Below are 19,604 nucleotides of genomic sequence, written 5' to 3' on the forward strand. Positions count from 1 at the left end.
TGTAATGTTGCCTGTGTCACTGCAACGTCACAAACTAGAAGTTGTAAAATTAGTAGCTGGGACAGAAACATCAACACTTACGGTCTTGCAGGATCTTTGCTGTTAGTCCAACGTAAAGCCAAAGAGAGACAAAGAGACAGATGGACAAATGGTGACGTGATTGTTAATCATATTAAAGACATAAAAACATCTGTAGTTCTATGTATATTCATCCAGTTTTCATGTTATTGTTCAGTGGTTCCCAACTGGTGACGTCAATTTTCAGTGGGTTGCTAACAGATTTTAAAATATTGCCCCCAGTAGTTTCAGTGCTCTTAATAAGCCTGAATTAGCTGTACCTACTGTTTAAAGATGGAGTAGGTAATCTGGAAGATGTTAGCCTGAGTTAGCTAGATTTTGAAAGTATCCAACAGAAAAAAAACTCCCACCCCCTCCCTTCAAGCTTCCCTCCAAGGCCACGCCCCTGAAACACACCAACGCACACTGCTCAAATGCACAAGAGAGAGAGAGCGAGAGAGGGAGAGAGGAACGTAGCTGTGATTGTCGTTGTGATATCCCAATACGGAGTGAGTTATTCACAAGTAAGACAACATATAAGATTACCATAATGAATATAAACAACCAACATGACTGTAGCTCGTACTCAATGTTTGGTAATTTTTTGTTGGAAATACAGTTAGATGCAATAACTTATTGCTGGCTAGCTAGTAGCCACCTACAGTAAGGTTATATAACAGGCAAAGCTAGAAACATCAACAAGTTAGCTACGCTACTAATACTCAGTTAGGTATACTACTAGTATAGCTAACGCTTGTCTGACACTGAAACAGCTCGGTCATGCAGCAGTAAGCACGAGTGCACGGCCACGTTACGCGCAGGCACGCTAGTGAGGTTGACGCAAAGGTCGGCCAGCCAATCACTGCATCTGGGCCGAAGGCAATGATTGACCTGAGTTTTTACAGCCCTGTGACTGACACAGAGGGTCGATTTATTTTGGTTTTTTCAGAGCATTTCATTTATTCATTGCTATCGGGATATTAAGAGAATTTAAAGAAATATCACAAAAAGCGTTTCTGAAACAGATTACCTACTCCGGCTTTCATTGCTGCTTTTCAGCTTTGATCACTTCCTCATTTTATTGACTTTTAAGCCCCAGTTGTACAACAACACTGTCTCCGTACAGCCAGACGGTTTGCTCTCACTGACATGATCTATGAAGACTTTGACTTGATGTGTAATCTGGATTCTGATGCTGGACCAGTTGAGGACGACTGTTATCTATATTAGTTGTTATAGAAGCGAAAGAGAGAACTGTGATCTACAGAATGAAACAACGACTCACCTGTAAGGAGTTCATCATCAGCAAGGAAGAGAAAGACAACACATGTTAGAGTTTAGCTTGTACATCAGACACTGTCATACAACATCATACTGTTTATTTCTGTCAATCAATTAGTAACAAAAAGGACACATAACTATAATAAGCAAAATTTTTAAAGCTTCACATGTGTGACTGTATTTGTGAGACCAGAACATGAAGTTTCAAAGGCCTGCTATGAGATCCCTCTCACAATAACAGACACAAGACAGACTAGAGATCTAGTGCTGGTGAGTTCAGCTTCTCTGGATGGACTGAGGCTCACTGCTGGAGAGGAAACAGTTCATTTCATTTCATCTCTCTAAGTTTTTGTTGGTCTGTACGTGCTTCATGTGCATATACGACTGCGCAGTGTCGTCTGAGGTGGTAACTGTGGTGTAGTGTTGGTGTCAGTGTCCAGTCACTCTTTAATCCATGTTCAATATGATTAGACAGGCTTTTATTGTGTTAAATCACAGCCTGAAATAAAGTGCTGACTGACAACAACAGCATGAACAAAGAGAGATCCGACACTGCAGTATGTGAGGTCACATACGTGTTAAGCTACAATGACAAGAAATGATTCAACTTGAGTACAAGGTAAAAGAACATCTGACCGAAGCAAAACACGTTTACTGTGTAGCTCTTTGCTATACAGAATACAAGCGTGAGGCTCCTTTCTCATTTACTTGTGTGTGTGTTGTCCTGTATATGTACTGAATATGTAATATGTGTATGTACATGTAAAATGTGTCACAACCACTATAAATGAGGCATTGTGGTGCTACAGAGACTCCTCGGTCTCATGTTTTCAAGATATAAGGGACAAACCTGTTCAGACCTGTTCAGCCCTAACACACACATTACGAAGTTTGACCTTGTGTTTGTGTAGCAGTTACAGATCAGCCTGTAAGATGTGAGTGTGCATGTACACACATTTACATCCATGTCACCTATACAACCTATTCACTGAATTAGAACAGTCTTCATCGTATGCCCTTTAGACATTAATATGTAGAGTTGGAGTGTGTGAACATGTGTGTGTGTGTGTGTGTGTTCTGTGGGGATGTGTGGACAGCTCCCATCGATAAAGGTCAGGAGAGCAGTTTGCTGTGAAGCAGATCAGACATAAAGAAAAGAGGGGGATGGGTTTTCTCTTCCTGAATGAAACCATCAGCTGTGGAGCATGTGGAGCCGTTCTCCACGAGGGGGGTGGGGTTAATATGTCATAAAGCATCATTTTGTGATACAAAAATGGGATTGTGTGAAGAATGGATCATTATCCATTGTTGGCTTTTCGAGGTTCACTTTATACCCAACACTCCAACTACTAGAAACCAGAGTCAAATGTCTTTGATGCACAAACATAGTTTGTCTGATTGTGATTCTGATTTTGATGCTTATTGACCAGAAATTTAAAATCCAGCTCTGCAATGATGTTTAGACTGAGGTATGTTATTTCATCCAATTTCAGACAATGCGGAAGAGGTTTCCATGTATTATTATTATTATTATTATTTTCTTACGTATATTTTTTAATGTAATTTATTGGCTTTATTACTACTGTACTATGTACATATTTTTTTTTTTTTTTTTAAAGATTTGTTTTATTAATAGATGCTCTTACAGGATGTTTATGGTGACCAAATATGTTACATTGAGATTTTTCGTATTTTTCACAAGGAACGCACATAAATGTGTAACCTTACTGGCACAGCATATAAGGATCATTTGTGAACATCAGAAGCGAAAATCAAGAAAGGAAAGAAAATAAATAATTTTTTTAAATAAATAAATAAAATAATATAATAAATAAATAATTGTAAATAAAAATAAGTAAATAAAATGAAAACAAAACAGAAATATTACTTGAACTTTTCCCGGCCCACCCCCCGCCCTCCTCCCTAGTATGGCTCTTAATTTCCTTTCATTTGTGTACCTACACAGTACTGTTTGTACATACACCCATCTGTATACATTCCTAAAAATTCAGTAATCAACACATTTCTCACAACAATACATTAGGAACCTACAGTCTGAAGCCGGTCCAGGAGGGCTCCCACCACCACGGTCAGTCGGGGTCCAGAGAAGGTAGAATGTCTATGAAGGGGCCCCAGATTTTTTCAAAGGCTGCATGCTTCCCTCTCACATTATACATTACACATTATATAGGAATTTGAAGAAAGTATATTTAGGAAGATTTAATTTTTCATTTAGTTGTTGGAAATTAGCAAATGTATCATTAATGTATAGATCAGCAACTGTTTGGATTTTTCTATCCCTCCACCCCTGCAATACTGAGTCAGCGATATGGTGTGAGATGTCAGAATTACCCCACAGAGGTGTCCTTCTAAGAAAAGAGATATTTGTATCCATTCAGTATTATTGAATTGTTTTTGAGTGAGGCTAAACATTTATTTGTACCTATAAATGGGACATCCTTTAAAGGTATAGGGTTCATCTCATTTTGTTCAATTGGAACCCATCTCACCTCACTGTTCTCTGCTTGCAGCCAGATGCAAATCGATCGATACTGAGAGACAAGGTAATAATTCCTAAAGTTCGGTAGGTAAAGTCCTCCCTTTGAATATGGAGCCTGCAGCGAGATGAGTTTGACCCTAGGATTTTTCTTTTGCCATATAAAAGGAGTTATAATTTTGTTAAGCTCTTTGAAGAAACTCTTGGGAACATTTATAGGGAGACATTGGAATAGGTAAGTAAACTTAGGCAAAATATTAATTTTGATAGTATTAATCCGTCCTATGAGAGACAATGGAAGATCCATCCATCTCTGAAGGTTAAGTTTGGTTTGTTCCAATAATTTTATATAGTTCTGTTTAAATATATGTCCATCTGATTTGCCAATTTGTATACCCAAATATTTGAAACCACTGTTGCACCATTTCAATGGGTCAGTGAGAGCTCTAATATTGTTGTCCTGTATATTTAGTGGTAGAATCTCGCTTTTAGTGTAATTTAATTTGTATCCTGAAACTGCACTATATTCTTTGAGACATGTCAATAGTGGAGGGACTGATGTGTATGGATCACTTATATACAATAAGAGATCATCTGCATATAAAGAAAGTTTGTGTTCACTTGTGCCAAATTTGATTCCAGCTATGGAGATGTCGGAGCGGATAGCGATGGCTAATGGTTCGATCGCTATTGCGAAGAGCAGGGGAGCTTGGACAGCCTTGCCTGCAGCCTCTGGATAAGGAGAAAGTGTTAGACAGGACATCATTTGTTAAAATATTAGCTTTGGGAGCATTAAAATGTGTTTTGACAGATTGAGTGAATTTCTCTCCAAAGCCCATAGCCTCTAGAGTCCGAAAGAGAAAGCTTGGTTCAATCCTGTCAAATGCTTTGTTTGCATCCATAGATAATATTAGCATAGGATTTTGATTTTTTTGAGCAGAGTTCAGTATGTGGAGATGTTGACGTACATTATCTGCTCCGTGCCTATTTTTAACGAAGCCTGTTTGGTCAGCGTGTATTATCTTTGGTATAACGTCTTCCAATCTGAGGGCTATTAGCTTGGATAGTATTTTATAATCTGCATTTAAGAGACTGAGGGGTCTATATGAGTCACATTTTTGTTTGTCCTTACCCGGTTTTGGAAGCAGTGTGATTGTTGCAATCTCCAATGATTCTGGTAGTTTTTCATTTTCTAGAGCTTCTTAATCATGTTCGTGAGGGGGGTCAGTAATTTTTTTGAAAAGGCTTTATAATATTTTACAGGAAAGCTGTCTGGCCCGGGACTCTTGTTATTTTGTAAGGAATTGATGGCTTGAACTACCTCCATTTCTGACATCAAGCAGCTCCCTATCCTCATCTTGTAATTTAGGAAGGGTTATTCCATCCATAAATCTTTTTGCTCCAGTATTTTCAGCATCCTGCCCAGTTTTATATAGGTCTTCATAAAATTGTTTGAATTCTGAGTTTATGGATTCTGACTTGTCAAGAAGTCTGCTGTCCTCTGTTAATATTGAGTGTATGAACTTATCAGATGTTTCTTTTCTAATTTGCCAAGCCAAGAGTTTACTTGTTTTGTTCCCAAATTCATAATAGTGATATCTAGTTCTGGCCATGGCTGCCTCTTCTTTGTTGGTACATAGGTTATTATACTGCATTCTTGTTTTTGTTAGTGTATTTAGGTGTTCTTCCTTTTTTGGTGGCTATATAGTCCTGTTCCAGCTTTTTAATATCACTTTCCAGTTTAGTTAGTGTCTCCCTATTTTTTTTTACCTTGTGGGCACTGTATGATAAAACCTGACCTCTCATATAGGCTTTAAGAGCCTCCCAAATATTGGCATGTGAGGAAGAATTTAAATTGGCATCAAGAAATATTTCGATATTAGTGGTCATATATGAAATAAATTCAGGGTCTTTTAACATGTAATTTTTAAACCTCCACCTACGGGTTGAGGGCTGTGGGGTATTAATCATCCAGGAGAGTTTGATGGGATTATGATCTGAGAAGGTGGCTGCTAAATAGGAGCATTCTATCACTGTGGATGCCATATCTTTCTGGCACTAAGAACATGTCAATTCTAGAGTGTGTATTATGTGTTGGTGAAAAGAAAGAAAAATCCTTCTGGTTTGGATAAAGATTTTGCCACACATCGATTATACCTAAGTCTTTCATACCTTGGTTCAGTGCTGTTCCCACTTTTGATAGTGAAGTTGTTTTAGGTGATGATCAGTCATAAATGTGGGTTTAGGACCAAATTAAAGTCTCTGCCCGCCACACATTGACCCCCTATTGTAGCCAGTTTCATAATCAGGTTGTTAAAGAACACCGGGTCATCATAGTTAGGCCCATATATATTCACCAAGGATATTTTGTTCCTATTTATTTCACAGTCTACGAGTAAAAATCTACCGTTTTTATCCTTCTCAACTGAATTTAATTTAAGGTTCAGGCATTTATTAATGAGTAAGGCAACACCTCTTGCTTTTAAGGAATAGGAGAGTAGAAAACATTACCCACCCAGTTCTCAATTTTGTCAACTCGGTCACGTGCATCTTTAATATCGTCTTCATTTGCGCTCACTCGCGTCTCGATCTCCTCGACCTGATCCGACAGCGTAGAGAGTGAGGATTCAATTTTCGTTAGCGTTGTTTGTATGTCGGCTGTTTTTTTTGTCAATATGTTTTGTGAGCTCTTCTTTATTTTCTTGAATAGCATCAAGAAACTTGCTGAATGATATTTCCTTTTCCCCGTCCGCCATGTTTCTTGTGGTCACCGCGTGAGAGAGTCGTGATGTTTCGGTAGTTTGTCGAAGGTTGTACCTTGCCATACACAAGTTTTCTTAACGGCGTCGCCTCTTGCAATCAGTTCAAAGTTATGAGAGGTGAAATCAGGATAAAAGGCAGAAGCTAGGGCCTACCACCACCGAGAGCTCACGAATACACGTCTGCACTCCTCCGCTGCATCCGGAAGTTTCCCTATGTACATTTTGTTTTTCATTATTTCTTGTGTGCATTAATCTAAAATTCTTTATGGATAGGGGTCGCACAAACCCAGAACCACAGCAAAAAGGTTACTACAGTATTACTACAGTATTACAGTATTACAAAGTTACAAAGTGCTTCACTAAAGTATAAAACGAAAGGGAAAAAAAGAATAAAACAGTTATATAAAATGAAATGAATGTACACAGAGAAGATGACTTCTTTAAAGAAGGGATTTAAAAGCAGAGGCATCTATCAAATCTCCTCTCAGCAGGTTCTATGGATCATTCCAGAGCCTTCAGTCACCATTCAGCCTGTGGAAACAACCAGCAGGACACTATCAGCTGATCCAAGATGGCACCCACCCTCATATGGAGTCAGTAAACTCTTAATTGAGTAGAACCTTAAAGTCCACAATAAGATTTTTAAATCAATATCAGGAAGCTAATACAGGGAGGCCAGATGACACACAAATTCAAGCTGTCACAGCTAGTAAAGTTTGATTGATTGATGTATTGATTGACCAGTGGATTTTGAAGCTGCTTTTACAGATAAGACAAAGAGATGAGATCTGATCTGAAATGCCAACCCTGAGTTGTGAGTCTTTCTGTCCTGTGTGTATAAGAGTTGATCTTTCTAGAGAGGACTTACTGATTTAAATGAAACTTTCTCAGAAATAAATCAATCCTGACAATCAGATGATCTTGGTGTGGAGACTCTATCAGGGACACGTCACTGGGTTATAAGGGTATTATCCAAATGGTCTTTGTTAGGCAGTGTGTGTGTGTGTGTGTGTGTGTGTGTGTGTGTGTGTGTGTGTTTGTGTGTGCTTCAGATGACTTGAGCATCATAAGTCGAGGGTTGAAAGGTTGAGCTTATAAAAAAACAGCGAGAGAGGCAGGGTCAAAGGAGGGCAGGGACACAGAAGAAAGAGCAGCTGTAGGTGTGTGTGTGTGTGTGTGTGTGTGTGTGTGTGTGTGTGAGTGCGTATGTGTGTGTGTGTGTGTGTGTGTGTGTGTGTGTGTGAGTGCGTGTGTGTGTGTGTGTGTGTGTATGTGTGAGTGCGTGTGTGTGTGTGTGTGTGAGTGTGTGTGTGTGAGTGCGTGTGTGTGTGTATGTGTGAGTGCGTGTGTGTGTGTGTGTGTGTGTGTGTGTGTGTGTGTGTGTGCATGTGTGTGTGTGTGTGTGTGGTGTGTGTGTGTGTGTGTGTGTGTGTGTGTGTGTGTGTGTGTGTGTGTGTGTGTGTGTGTGTGAGTGCGTGTGTGTGTGTGTGTGTGTGTATGTGTGAGTGCGTGTGTGTGTGTGTGTGTGTGTATGTGTGAGTGCGTGTGTGTGTGTGCGTGTGCGTGCGTGCGAGTGCGTGCGTGCGAGTGCGTGCGTGCGTGCGTGCGTGCGTGCGTGCGTGCGTGTGTGTGTGTGTGAGGGAGCCACCCAGAGTGACACCCTGTTATCCAGAGATATGAACCAGTCTGTTTTCATGGGCAAATGTGACTAATGTGATGAGCACTCAGCTCCAGCTGCACACTCATGGTTACAAATTTAAAACTAATTAAAGTTTCACCTGCTCTAAAACCTGCATTATTTTTCTTTATTACATTGAAATGAAAACAGGTTTATTGAGTGAATGAGTCTTGAAGCAAAAAGTTAATTCAGTTGATTATAATAAAGAATGACCAGCAGCAATATTTAATAGCTGACATGTTGGTGATGTTAAGATCATGAATATAAGGTTAAAGAAGTTAAAGGTTAGAGGTTAAAAGTTTGTATATAAAAACTTAACAGATCTCAGTTCAGTACTGCGCTGACATAAAGTCAAGGCCCTGATTGAACCATCCGACATTTGTGATGTTTACATGATGTTTCTGTTGACATGTTTGTGATACTACAGTGTAGAAACACAGTTTGAATGTGACTCGCAGCCAGAGCGAGAAGGCGAATCAGCAGACCTCTAACATGTGGTGACAGCAAAAAACTATATAAGAAAATTTCACTTCAGACATTTATTATACATTTATCTACTATTTTATAATATAGATAAATATATATATCAGGACCAATGTTCAAAAACAGATGATCGCAGGTAGTGTTGGTCAGGACCTTTGTTGTCTGTCAGACACCTCTCTCTCCACCATGTTTCCTATCTGTATCTTCACTGTGAACTCACAAAAATTATGTAATGGACTTGAAAAACATGTCTCACTTGTGTTAAATTCTATAATCGTCTGCCCCTTTACTAAAAGGCAAGAAGCATCAGCTTTTAAATTGACGAGGCAAACTGGAGCAGCTTCCCTGTTCAGTGTCAGCAACACACAGTTCACACAGGTTTACACAGTCTGACACCACATGGGATAGATCTAATAATTAGCTGTATGCTAGCATTGTTAGCACAGTTATAACCCTATCCTAAACTGCCCTTTAACCACATTAACTTTGTGTTGTGTCTACATGTGCTGTAACATACTGATTATAGCGGGTGTGATGATTGACAGCTGACTTACCGTCTTGTGGGACTTCAATTGGTGTTGCTTCGTGCCACAGTAGCAGCAGTAATGACATGACAGTCAGGGCCGCACGCCCATCCTGCCCCAACATCTCTCCCCCTTTGATTGGCTCACCTCTCCCCTCGCCTCTCCTGATTGGCTAGACAGTTCTTCTGACAGCTGCACAGACGACCTGTGAGCGCAGACGCAGAGACAGATGGTTAGGATGGAGACAGCACAGTAGACCGTACAGTATATGTACAGTAGACAGTGTGTGTGTGTGTGTGTGTGTGTGAGAGAGAGAGTGTGTGTGAGTATGTAAAAGTGTTCTGGCACAAGAGAGTGTGTTGACTCTGGCCTACATTCACAGCTGAGTCCCTGTGGCTCCCCACAAGGAGCAGCCTGGAAACTAAGGCAGGGGAGCTCTGATTCCTAAGGTGGATCAGGCTCCAGTCACAGGGAAACACAGACTGTCAAAATGTGGAGCAGGAACTGGGATGGAGACTTTATTACTGGGACCAGCTCATCAGTCTAATCTCACCAGTGTCTTTGCAGCAACATTTAATATCAGATTTCTTTGGTTAGTGACACAATCTTCAAGACACTCACAGGTCTCATCTCTGTGTTCATCTATCAAATCATCATTGAACAAATTTAATAAACACAAGTTTTTCTTCATTTGATGCTGAATACTTGATTGAATGCAGACTGATGTCTTGAGAAGTAGAGAGCTTTTTGCCATGGATGCAGAAAATGAAGACAGGAGGCAGAAGACCAACAAAACCAAAAACCAGAGATCTGAGTCAAAACTCTAATTTTCTGTCTTATTAATACATCAAAAGCTGTGACCCTCTCTGCCTTCTCTCTTTTCACCATTTCCTCTCATCCTGTTTCTCTTCACTTTTCTTTTCCCTCTCTACAGGAAACAGTTGAGCAGCAGCCATCGTCCTGGATGCTTCACTGATGAGTTTTAAGAAAGCCAATGATGAGATACAATAAAATAAGATTTAGAAAGCTATAATAACATTAGCAAAATACATACAAGAAAATTAATTATAAAATAACAGATAAAATCAAATAATTTTTATGCTAGGATACTTAGCGTCAATACTTCAATGTTCAGTTATTTAATAGTTCACACCTGCAGAGACAAATGAGGTGAGATTAGCAGTGTACTAGGTGAGACTTTATAAACCTCTGAGGTCAAACTTGAGTCTTGTTTGATTTTGTCAAGTCAATTCTGAGATCCTCACTTTCATTACACAAGTCTGACTTGAGTCCAAGTCATGTGACCTTAGTAGCATGGTTAAAACTACAAAACTAACACGACACTGTGTTACCACCTGAGTAAAAGTTCAGTTCCTGCATGTCAGGCCTCCATATCCTTTCACCACAGTAAAATGGAGGCTACATTCATGTTTCTCTACAGTCAGCCACCAGCCTGAGCTTTCTAATTTACCCCCCACCACCTCCACATGGCAGCCAGGTCTGTGGACTAGCAACTACATCAGGACCACCAGCCCACTGTTAATCCCTGTCCCCCACTATGCTGCCCTCCCCCACCAGGATCCCTCTGCTCAGAGCTGCAGCAACAGGAAGAATTAAAAATAAAATTATGTGGGAGTGTGGAGGTGGGGGTTTGGTGGTGCTCAGGGCGGGTTGGCATTTCAGGAAAATGATGGTGAGAAAAGTGACATAACACAAAGCTCTGCTGAGGAGGACTGTGACTGCACTGGACACACACACACACACACACACACACACACACACACACACACACAAACCTTCTTCTGATTATAATTTATAACCTCTGCTGTATAATGAATGACATGAAGCACAGCAGCATTATGGACTTCCATTAGGATAATGTTTAGATTGCTGTGTCCTGACGACAACGCAACATGTTTCCCTCACATTGTCACAGCAACACAAATTAACCACAAACACAGTTAGTGTTAGTTTGATCCTGTTCTCTTTAAACTGTGAGCAGTGAAATAACACAACAGCTTTTTGGCCTGAAGGCAGTTGTCATCACCCAAAACCTGCAAACACCTACCACACACACATTATGCAGAAACCATCTGGTGGCATGTCGATCCCACTGTATTCAACTAAACAGCTAATCTGCCCCTGGGGAGCTGAGATCTCTGCATGGGCCGAATGAGGAGCCAATCACACACACACACACACACACACACACAAGAGAAAAGGAACTGTAGAAGAGATAAGAAGAGGAGCACGCCACTCAGTTCAATATAAGCCTTTAGAGAGAAACCTGATTTAAATTGCAGAGATAGAGAGAGGGAGGGACGGAGAGAGAGCGAGAGAGAGCGAGAGGGAGGGAGAGTGAGAGGGAGAGAGAGAGGGAGAGTGAGAGGGACAGGGAGAGAGGGAGAGAGTGAGAGAGAGGGAGGGAGAAAGAAGGAAAGAGGGAGGGAGGGAGAAAGAGAGAGAGACAGCAGTAGATCACCAGTGAAGAGCAGTGAAAGCTCTGAAATAGGTCAGAACTTCTCTCCACGTGTGGAGGCCTCAACAACCTGCAGTACATGAGCGCTCACACTGAGACGCTGAGGCTGACACACTGAGACACTGAGACACTGAGACTCTGAGACACTGAGGCTGACACACTGAGACACTGAGACTCTGAGACACTGAGACACTGAGACTCTGAGACACTGAGACACTGAGGCTGAAACACTGAGACTCTGAGACACTGAGACTGAAACACTGAGACACTGAGACTCTGAGACTCTGAGACACTGAGACACTGAGGCTGAAACACTGAGACTCTGAGACACTGAGACTGAAACACTGAGACACTGAGACTCTGAGACACTGAGACACTGAGACTCTGAGACACTGAGACTCTGAGACACTGAGACACTGAGACTCTGAGACACTGAGACTCTGAGACTCTGAGACACTGAGACTCTGAGACTCTGAGACACTGAGACACTGAGGCTGAAACACTGAGACTCTGAGACACTGAGACTGAAACACTGAGACACTGAGACTCTGAGACACTGAGACACTGAGACTCTGAGACACTGAGACTCTGAGACACTGAGACACTGAGACGCTGAGGCTGAAACAATGAGACACTGAGACTCTGAGACACTGAGGCTGAAACACTGAGACACTGAGACTCTGAGACACTGAGGCTGAAACACTGAGACTCTGAGACACTGAGACTGAAACACTGAGACTCTGAGACACTGAGGCTGAAACACTGAGACTCTGAGACTCTGAGACACTGAGACTGAAACACTGAGACTCTGAGACTCTGAGACACTGAGGCTGAAACACTGAGACTCTGAGACGCTGAGACTGAAACACTGAGACACTGAGACTCTGAGACACTGAGACACTGAGACTCTGAGACACTGAGACACTGAGACGCTGAGGCTGAAACACTGAGACACTGAGACTCTGAGACACTGAGGCTGAAACACTGAGACTCTGAGACACTGAGGCTGAAACACTGAGACTCTGAGACACTGACGCTGAAACACTGAGACTCTGAGACACTGAGACAAGAAAAAGGGTCAGTGAACGTCACATACTACACAAAAGCCTGTGTTGTCATGGATCTGGTTCAATGAGAGGAGCTTATACTCTTATTATTCCCACTGTCAGTTACATATAAGAGTGGAACACAATATTAGAACTAGCTCGGATAAACACAGTCAGTACAACACTGATCTAGAACCTGACTTCATATCAGTTCAGGGTCAGTTTATACACAACACTTACATAGATAAAGCTAGACTGAGGCTTAGACTGTAAATAATCACACCATGTTGACTTTTACTATGCTCAGTTTCAGGTGAGGTTTCACAGCACAGATATGAAAACAACAGCGGGTCAGTGAAGCTGAATTTAGTTCAGCTTGCTGGAGATTTGAAGGGATTGTGGGAGTTATGGGAAGATTGAGGTGAGAGATCTGAAATGTGAAAAAGCTTTAAGATTTATACTTTACACAGAGAAAGCTGGCAACGGGCAGACTGAGGCTTCTCCTTCTGAACCTTCACAGGGCAGCTTCCCTTCTTACTTATTAACCATTTCATTTTTAGGGAGCAACCAACCACGTCGCCAACGGGACCAGAGCATAAATAAATGATGTCAAACTAGGTGAGAAATGGCAAACTCTTGCATCTAGGATCACCACTGAGAGTCTGAGTAGTCTGGTCCGGTTTGGTTTGGCTCCTCTAACTCTGTAGAACTCAGCTGCAGGTTGTTTCACATTTTTATTTGACCTAGCTTACACAGTTTGGTTTGCTCATGCTGCGACACAAGGTGACCTCACAGACACAACTAGGTCAGAGTTACCTTAGCTTAGCCTGAGGTTCACGACCTCAGGCTCACAGTAGCATCACAAACACACAAACACACACACACACACAGACACACATACACACACACACACACACACACACACACACACACACACAAAGAGCCAAGTATTAACCTACTTGCAGTGAATTTGCATGTATTTGCAAATTCCCTGCAAAAATGAAACTGTTCTTTAAATATCTGCTTTCTTCCATTAGTGAAGACAAGAGTTATTTCTTTAAAGAATAATATTAAAGTCATTAACAGACTACAGACATTTTAAAGTCTGTTGGATTAAAAAAAACATTTCCTGGCCTTTCAGGACAGATGTAGAATAAATCAATTCATCTTCAGACTAAGTGTCTTATCTCAGCCCTGACAGGTTTCATATTTATGAAGAGAGGCCACTTAAGATTCCTCCTCCTCCATGAACAGTGAAGAAAACCATGATTAGTGTGAATGAAGCTTGATTATTACAGCTGCAAACATGACGCCCAATCAGCTGCTGAGGGTTTTCATTTGGGCTCATTTTAGGATTATTTCCATGGATTCAAAGACTTGAAAGGAATGAACCAATTATAACAACTGGTTTTACAGTTTCATTTGAAAAAAAAGATCTGTTTTTGGACTGTAGATGACATACTGCAGGCACAGAATATACTGGAAATGTTGAATTTCTGTGAGAACAATAGCAGACATGGGTTACTATTGCTGTCTTTTTCTTTAACCTTCTGCAATTACATGAAGTTCATTGTTGTTCTTCCCTTTTTGTCCCTGAAGAAAGAGCATTCATATTCAGTTATGCCCATCCCCAAGACAGTGCACACACATACACACACACACACACACACACAACACACACACACACACACACACACACACACACACACACATAGCATTAGTACCAGCTACAAATGTTTCATTGTTCCCAGCACAGGGAGATTCCATTAGAGTCTCTCTGGATGGGGCTGAGTGCTGGTGCACACACACAGGAGACAGTGATGAGGAGGTGATATCATGCTGGTTTACATGTACATTTTCATTGTGCATTTTAGTGTGTATGTTTGTGTGTATGTGTGTGTGTGTGTGTGTGTGTGTGTGTGTGTGTGTGTGTGTGTGTGTGTGTGTGTGTGTGTGTGTGTGTGTGTGTGTGAACATATCCCATAATGCTTGCAAACACAGCAGGATTTTATCTCTGTGTGTGTGCAGGGATGTCTGCCTCATCCTTGTTCCTCGGTCCTGCCTGTACGTCTCAAATGCAGCTTTCAACTCTTCAAAAAGAGGACCGAGTCAATTAGAAATTTTCATTTGCAACCTTGGCAACAAAGATGGGGGTTTTTGGGATATTATTTATTAGATAAAGACACATACTGTGACCACTATCATCACTTGGATGACCTCTCCTTTACTCTCTGCTGTAACAATCCACTAAACTGTGAACATTAAAGGAGCTGTATTAAAGTTTGCTTACAACACCAACGTTGACTCTTCTTTTGCTTCTATTTCTATTACTTCTTTTCTTGTACTGAGGCTAGCATGCTAACCAGCTAGCCCCAGCCTGATGGAACTGTATTGTCACTTTCCGATACCAAGTTACTATAACGTCCACTCTGCCCTGAAGAACTAGATGCTCAGAAGACAAATGATAACCTCTTGTATTGTAACGGCAAAAACTGCGGAAGATCTTGGAAAGACTGATAAGTAAACAGATGTTAATGCTAACGTTAGCCATGTAGCAATAGCAAATGAAACAGATTCACTGTTATTTAACTCTTCTCTGTCTTCTAGGTTCAGTTCATCTGTGCTGGTGGTTTGGACCTCAGATTCTCAACATCACCATTTACACCCTTAAGGGAATGTTTGTCTATGAAGTTGAGAAACTGTGTTTTGCTCTGTGTTGTGTTTTATTCAGTTTGATCAGTATATTGAACAGTGAACAGTATAAACTACAGCTTTGGACAAAAATCATAATTAAATATGAATTTATGTTTTACATTTCCTTACATGACCCCTCTTATACATTATATATAATAGCATTTTATACAGCCATTATCTGAAAATTTTCTATACAGAATATATCCAGAGGGCAACAATAAACTGAGTAAATTCAAGTTCTGAATACAAACCTTGGTCTTTTTTAATCTCTTTGAGTCAGTGGCAGAGCTGGAGGCATTAACACATTAACTGCCCTCTCAACCATTCCTCTGACCTCCAAATATACCCCCAAACACAGCATCACCCACCTTCCTCTATAAACATCCCAAAAATAGCCCTCCACCCATCACACACAATTACCCTCAGCACTCCGCCACAGTAGTGGCACGGCTGCACACACACATAACTAAATACTGCAGGTAATGGAGAGCCAACATCTGCAACAGCTGCCTGCACCCACCAAAAAACAAGAGGTACACGTTAAAAAAAATCTAATATTGACATATTTCCATAATTTCAATATTATTGTTTATGACTGGACTGTGGTTGAGGTGGAGCATTGATGTAAATGTACTGACTTACGTACGCTGATGTGGACACTTGTCTTCTGTCTGTCCACCCACTCTGTCCTGACCACTGAGCAGACCTGATGAGACACAGAGAGAAGAAATCATCAATATTATAACCTTTTGAATTGTGTTTACCAAACAAAGTACAATTCAGTTTAAACAGGAAGCTTCACACCATAACCTGCTGTATTTACTCTACACAAACACTTGTGTATGAAAGGTTGTGTATCATGGAGAATGGACCAGATAACAGAACATGGTAAATAATAGATATGTTTATAGCTAAGTAGCTTCAGAAAGACAATGTAATAAAAGAAGTCTGAAGACTATAGTCAGATGTGCTGACTGCTCATTAGTCTTTGTTAGCCTGAGTGCAGGAAGAAGATACAGTCGACAGCAGCACACACACACACACACACACACACACATGCCTCAGGACTGTCTGCATCAGTGTTGTTTCTCCACTCGTGTGTTTGTGCTTTCAAAGAGCTCGTCTGTGCGCCAGCCGCTGCCCTCAGGAGCACAGGATGCTCTTTCCCTCTTTCTTTTTGTCCCTCTTGCCTGTGTTGCTGCTGCTTTGCTGCTGTACACACTCTCACACACTCACACACATATGCAGAAACCCACACTAACACACAGTCTGCTCGCAGGACTGTGGAAAAGCCTCTATGGAAATATAAAACACACACAAACCCACTCTGTATCTCCAACACAGTTTGAGCTTCAGTGAGAAAAACGCTTCAGTCAGTACAATAAAACCATCCGCTACAGTGCAAACTACACACAAAACTGACACGTCACCCATATACACACAAGTGCAATAACATGATAGTACTCATATATGTCAGTATTGATCTTCTGTTATTGTATGTTACATGTTGGTATAAGCTTGGTCTTAAAGATTTGCTCAGAAATGAAAAATCTAACAGTCCAAAATCATTAAAGCCACATTTCCTGATTTTATGACAGCATCCTTAAAGCTAAAGTATGCAACTTTCTCCTAATATGCTTTAGTTGAAATATTCTCCCAAACATAAGTTAATGTGGAGAGGTGCTGTCTAAGGCTTCCGTGACCTAGACCCATTGAGCCAGGCAGCACTGCAGACATATATCCTCCTAAAGTCTTTCTAGCCAATCAGAGAAGGAGAAAGACAGTACATGACCGCACTTCTGGTCACTTCTGCTTTAGCTGCTTGAGGACGTTGCTCATGCTGACTCATAGGCTGGAGAGGGCTGGAAGTGTCATGTTAGTGTTGCCTTGATTTCCAGAACTTGCATATTGTAGCTTTAACTCAGTCAGATGACTGCAGCATTCACTCAGTTTGTGTTACAGCTGTACAGTATGCAACCCCCCCCCCCCCAGCACAGTTCGGCACATATTGAACATCTGGGGGAGAACTGTTTAACTGGGTTAAGTGCTTTGCCAAAGGGTATGGTAGCATTATGCCCTACTTGAGGGTGATGTGTGTGTAAGTAAGACTCTCATTACCATCTCGTTCAGCAGCAGCACAGTCTCAGCTGCTGAAGGTCTGAGCCTGACCATGCTGCATCCCAACAACGTCTTCAAACCCAAACACATCAAATCCAAAGTGATCATGTTATGGTTACACCATATGAAATGGTGCCATACGCTAATCAAGAATTAGGTGATGATAGGTGAGTAATGTGATCACCATATGGCTTCTCATAAAAACATTCAGGTAGCCAACTTTTACTTTCAGTTCTTTACTTTGAGTTTTGTAGTTTTACAATTTTAGCAGTTAATTATTTTCACCTGACCTTTTCTCTCATGTTCTCTATGATGTGTTTTGATGCTTTTTGATGGATGACCAGCTACATCTAGTTACCACCTCAATCAGCAGGACTCCCACAGTCTGTATGTTTATCAGAGACCAGCAGCTAGCCCATCTGCTCTTTAGTCTTCGCCCTCAGGACCCACTGGACTGGTCTTTAGTCTTAGCCCTCAGGACCCACTGGACTGGTCTTTAGTCTTAGTGCTCAGGACCCACTGGACTGGTCTTTAGTCAGATGTAGATGTTTAGTCAGAATTTGATTTGATTTGATTTTTAAATTTGCCCTTTAGCACTTAATTTAATACTAACTCCACATTTTTTATATTTTCATAATCAGATAGTGATATAATAATAATAATAATTATTATTAATATTATTATAATAATGCATTTTCTAATGTTTTCCTGCAGATTCTGCTTCATTTATCCAAACAGGTTGTAAATAATAAACTGAATGTGTGAAGAGAATAAAAAATGACTGATGTTGATCAAGTGCTTCCCAGTTCAGCACTCTGACCTGCTTTCACCAGCCTCATGGGGCACTAAGACTGTGTGTGTGTGTGTGTGGGGGGGGGGGGGGGGGGGGGGGGGCACTTTGATGTCCAGTCTATCACCTGCTATTCCCTGTTGCTCTATAACAGGTCTTGCACTCAGCAATTCACTAATGACTGTCCCTGAGATGTGTGTCTGTGTGTGTGGGTGTTTAAGTGTGTGTGTGTGTATGGTCCAGGTATTACTCATGTTGTGAGGACCAAAATCATATTATGACGACAAAAATCTGTGCAACCTCCTTTTCACCCTCCAGCTGTGACCTTTGAACCCAGTGCATTACATTACACTCACACACACACACACACACACATAGAAGAAATGGCAAGAAAAGGCTCATACACACACTAGAAGGTCATGGGTCACATGCTAAAGAGGTTGTGGGGGGGTATGCCTCTGTGACAGTGACATCATTTCCTTGGTATAAATGGTCTTTAAATGGGGTTGCTGTGACAACCGCTCTCAGGGACTGATGGGATAATTGGGAAAAGTGTGGGAGGTGTTGGGTTCATGTTTGTGTGTAAGGACATAATGAGTAGTCTTTGTGAATCCAGCACAGAATCACTGTGACTGTGATGTTCACTATTATTTGTTTTATTTGCACCAGATGGTTTTGTCTTTGTTTTGATGATTTAACCCTGAAACACATTTTGTTCTTTATTACCCGACATTTTCTGATTGTTAAATCTGTTTTAACCATTTACCTCCGTTCCTTTGTGAAAAACAACAGCAACTCTCTGTCACTGGATAATCTATCACAGTCAATATGATGACACTATTATCCCTGTGAGGTGACCCAGCTGGAAGCATGAACTCTGACTTGTCTTGTGATGCGTTTATGTGCCGGTGAGGGGCTCTGAAATCTGAGATATGAGGGCAAATGAGAGCAAATCAAATCAACAACACACACAATTAGCAAACATGTCCTCCAACAGCCTGTGTAGTTCAACATCATGATGGCTGACTGTGGATCTGACTGTGGATCAGTGAACCAACAACAACAAGGAAACATGACAAAAAGACATTTCTTTTTGTCACATTTCCTCTTTCTTTGTCATGTAGACATATTTATAAGTCTACCTGTTCTATGGGAATAATGTAAATCAATGCAACAGCTCTGTCAAAAATGAGGA

The 19,604-nt window shown here is 41.0% G+C and overlaps 1 protein-coding gene across 20 annotated transcripts in view; it reads right to left on the reverse strand.

The window, feature by feature from the left end:
* The window catches only part of nfasca (neurofascin homolog (chicken) a), a 150,669-nt gene that overhangs the window by 57,718 nt on the left and 73,347 nt on the right, over positions 1 to 19,604 (reverse strand). For 17 of the 20 annotated variants that reach the window (XR_008829616.1, XR_008829614.1, XR_008829617.1 and 14 more), the window contains exons 2-4: positions 16,144 to 16,207; positions 9,313 to 9,487; positions 82 to 99 (exon numbers count right to left, since the gene is read on the reverse strand). Coding sequence is in view for 17 of the 20 variants with exons in the window: in XM_056395923.1 (XP_056251898.1) it covers positions 82 to 99; positions 9,313 to 9,406 (112 nt within the window). In the remaining 3 variants the exon portion in view is untranslated. The remainder of the gene's footprint in view (positions 1 to 81; positions 100 to 9,312; positions 9,488 to 16,143; positions 16,208 to 19,604) is intronic. The other 3 variants (XM_056395932.1, XM_056395914.1, XM_056395941.1) reach the window with 2 other exon arrangements.

This window comes from Seriola aureovittata, chromosome 2, assembly GCF_021018895.1.
Source record: "Seriola aureovittata isolate HTS-2021-v1 ecotype China chromosome 2, ASM2101889v1, whole genome shotgun sequence".
Taxonomy (NCBI): domain Eukaryota; kingdom Metazoa; phylum Chordata; class Actinopteri; order Carangiformes; family Carangidae; genus Seriola; species Seriola aureovittata.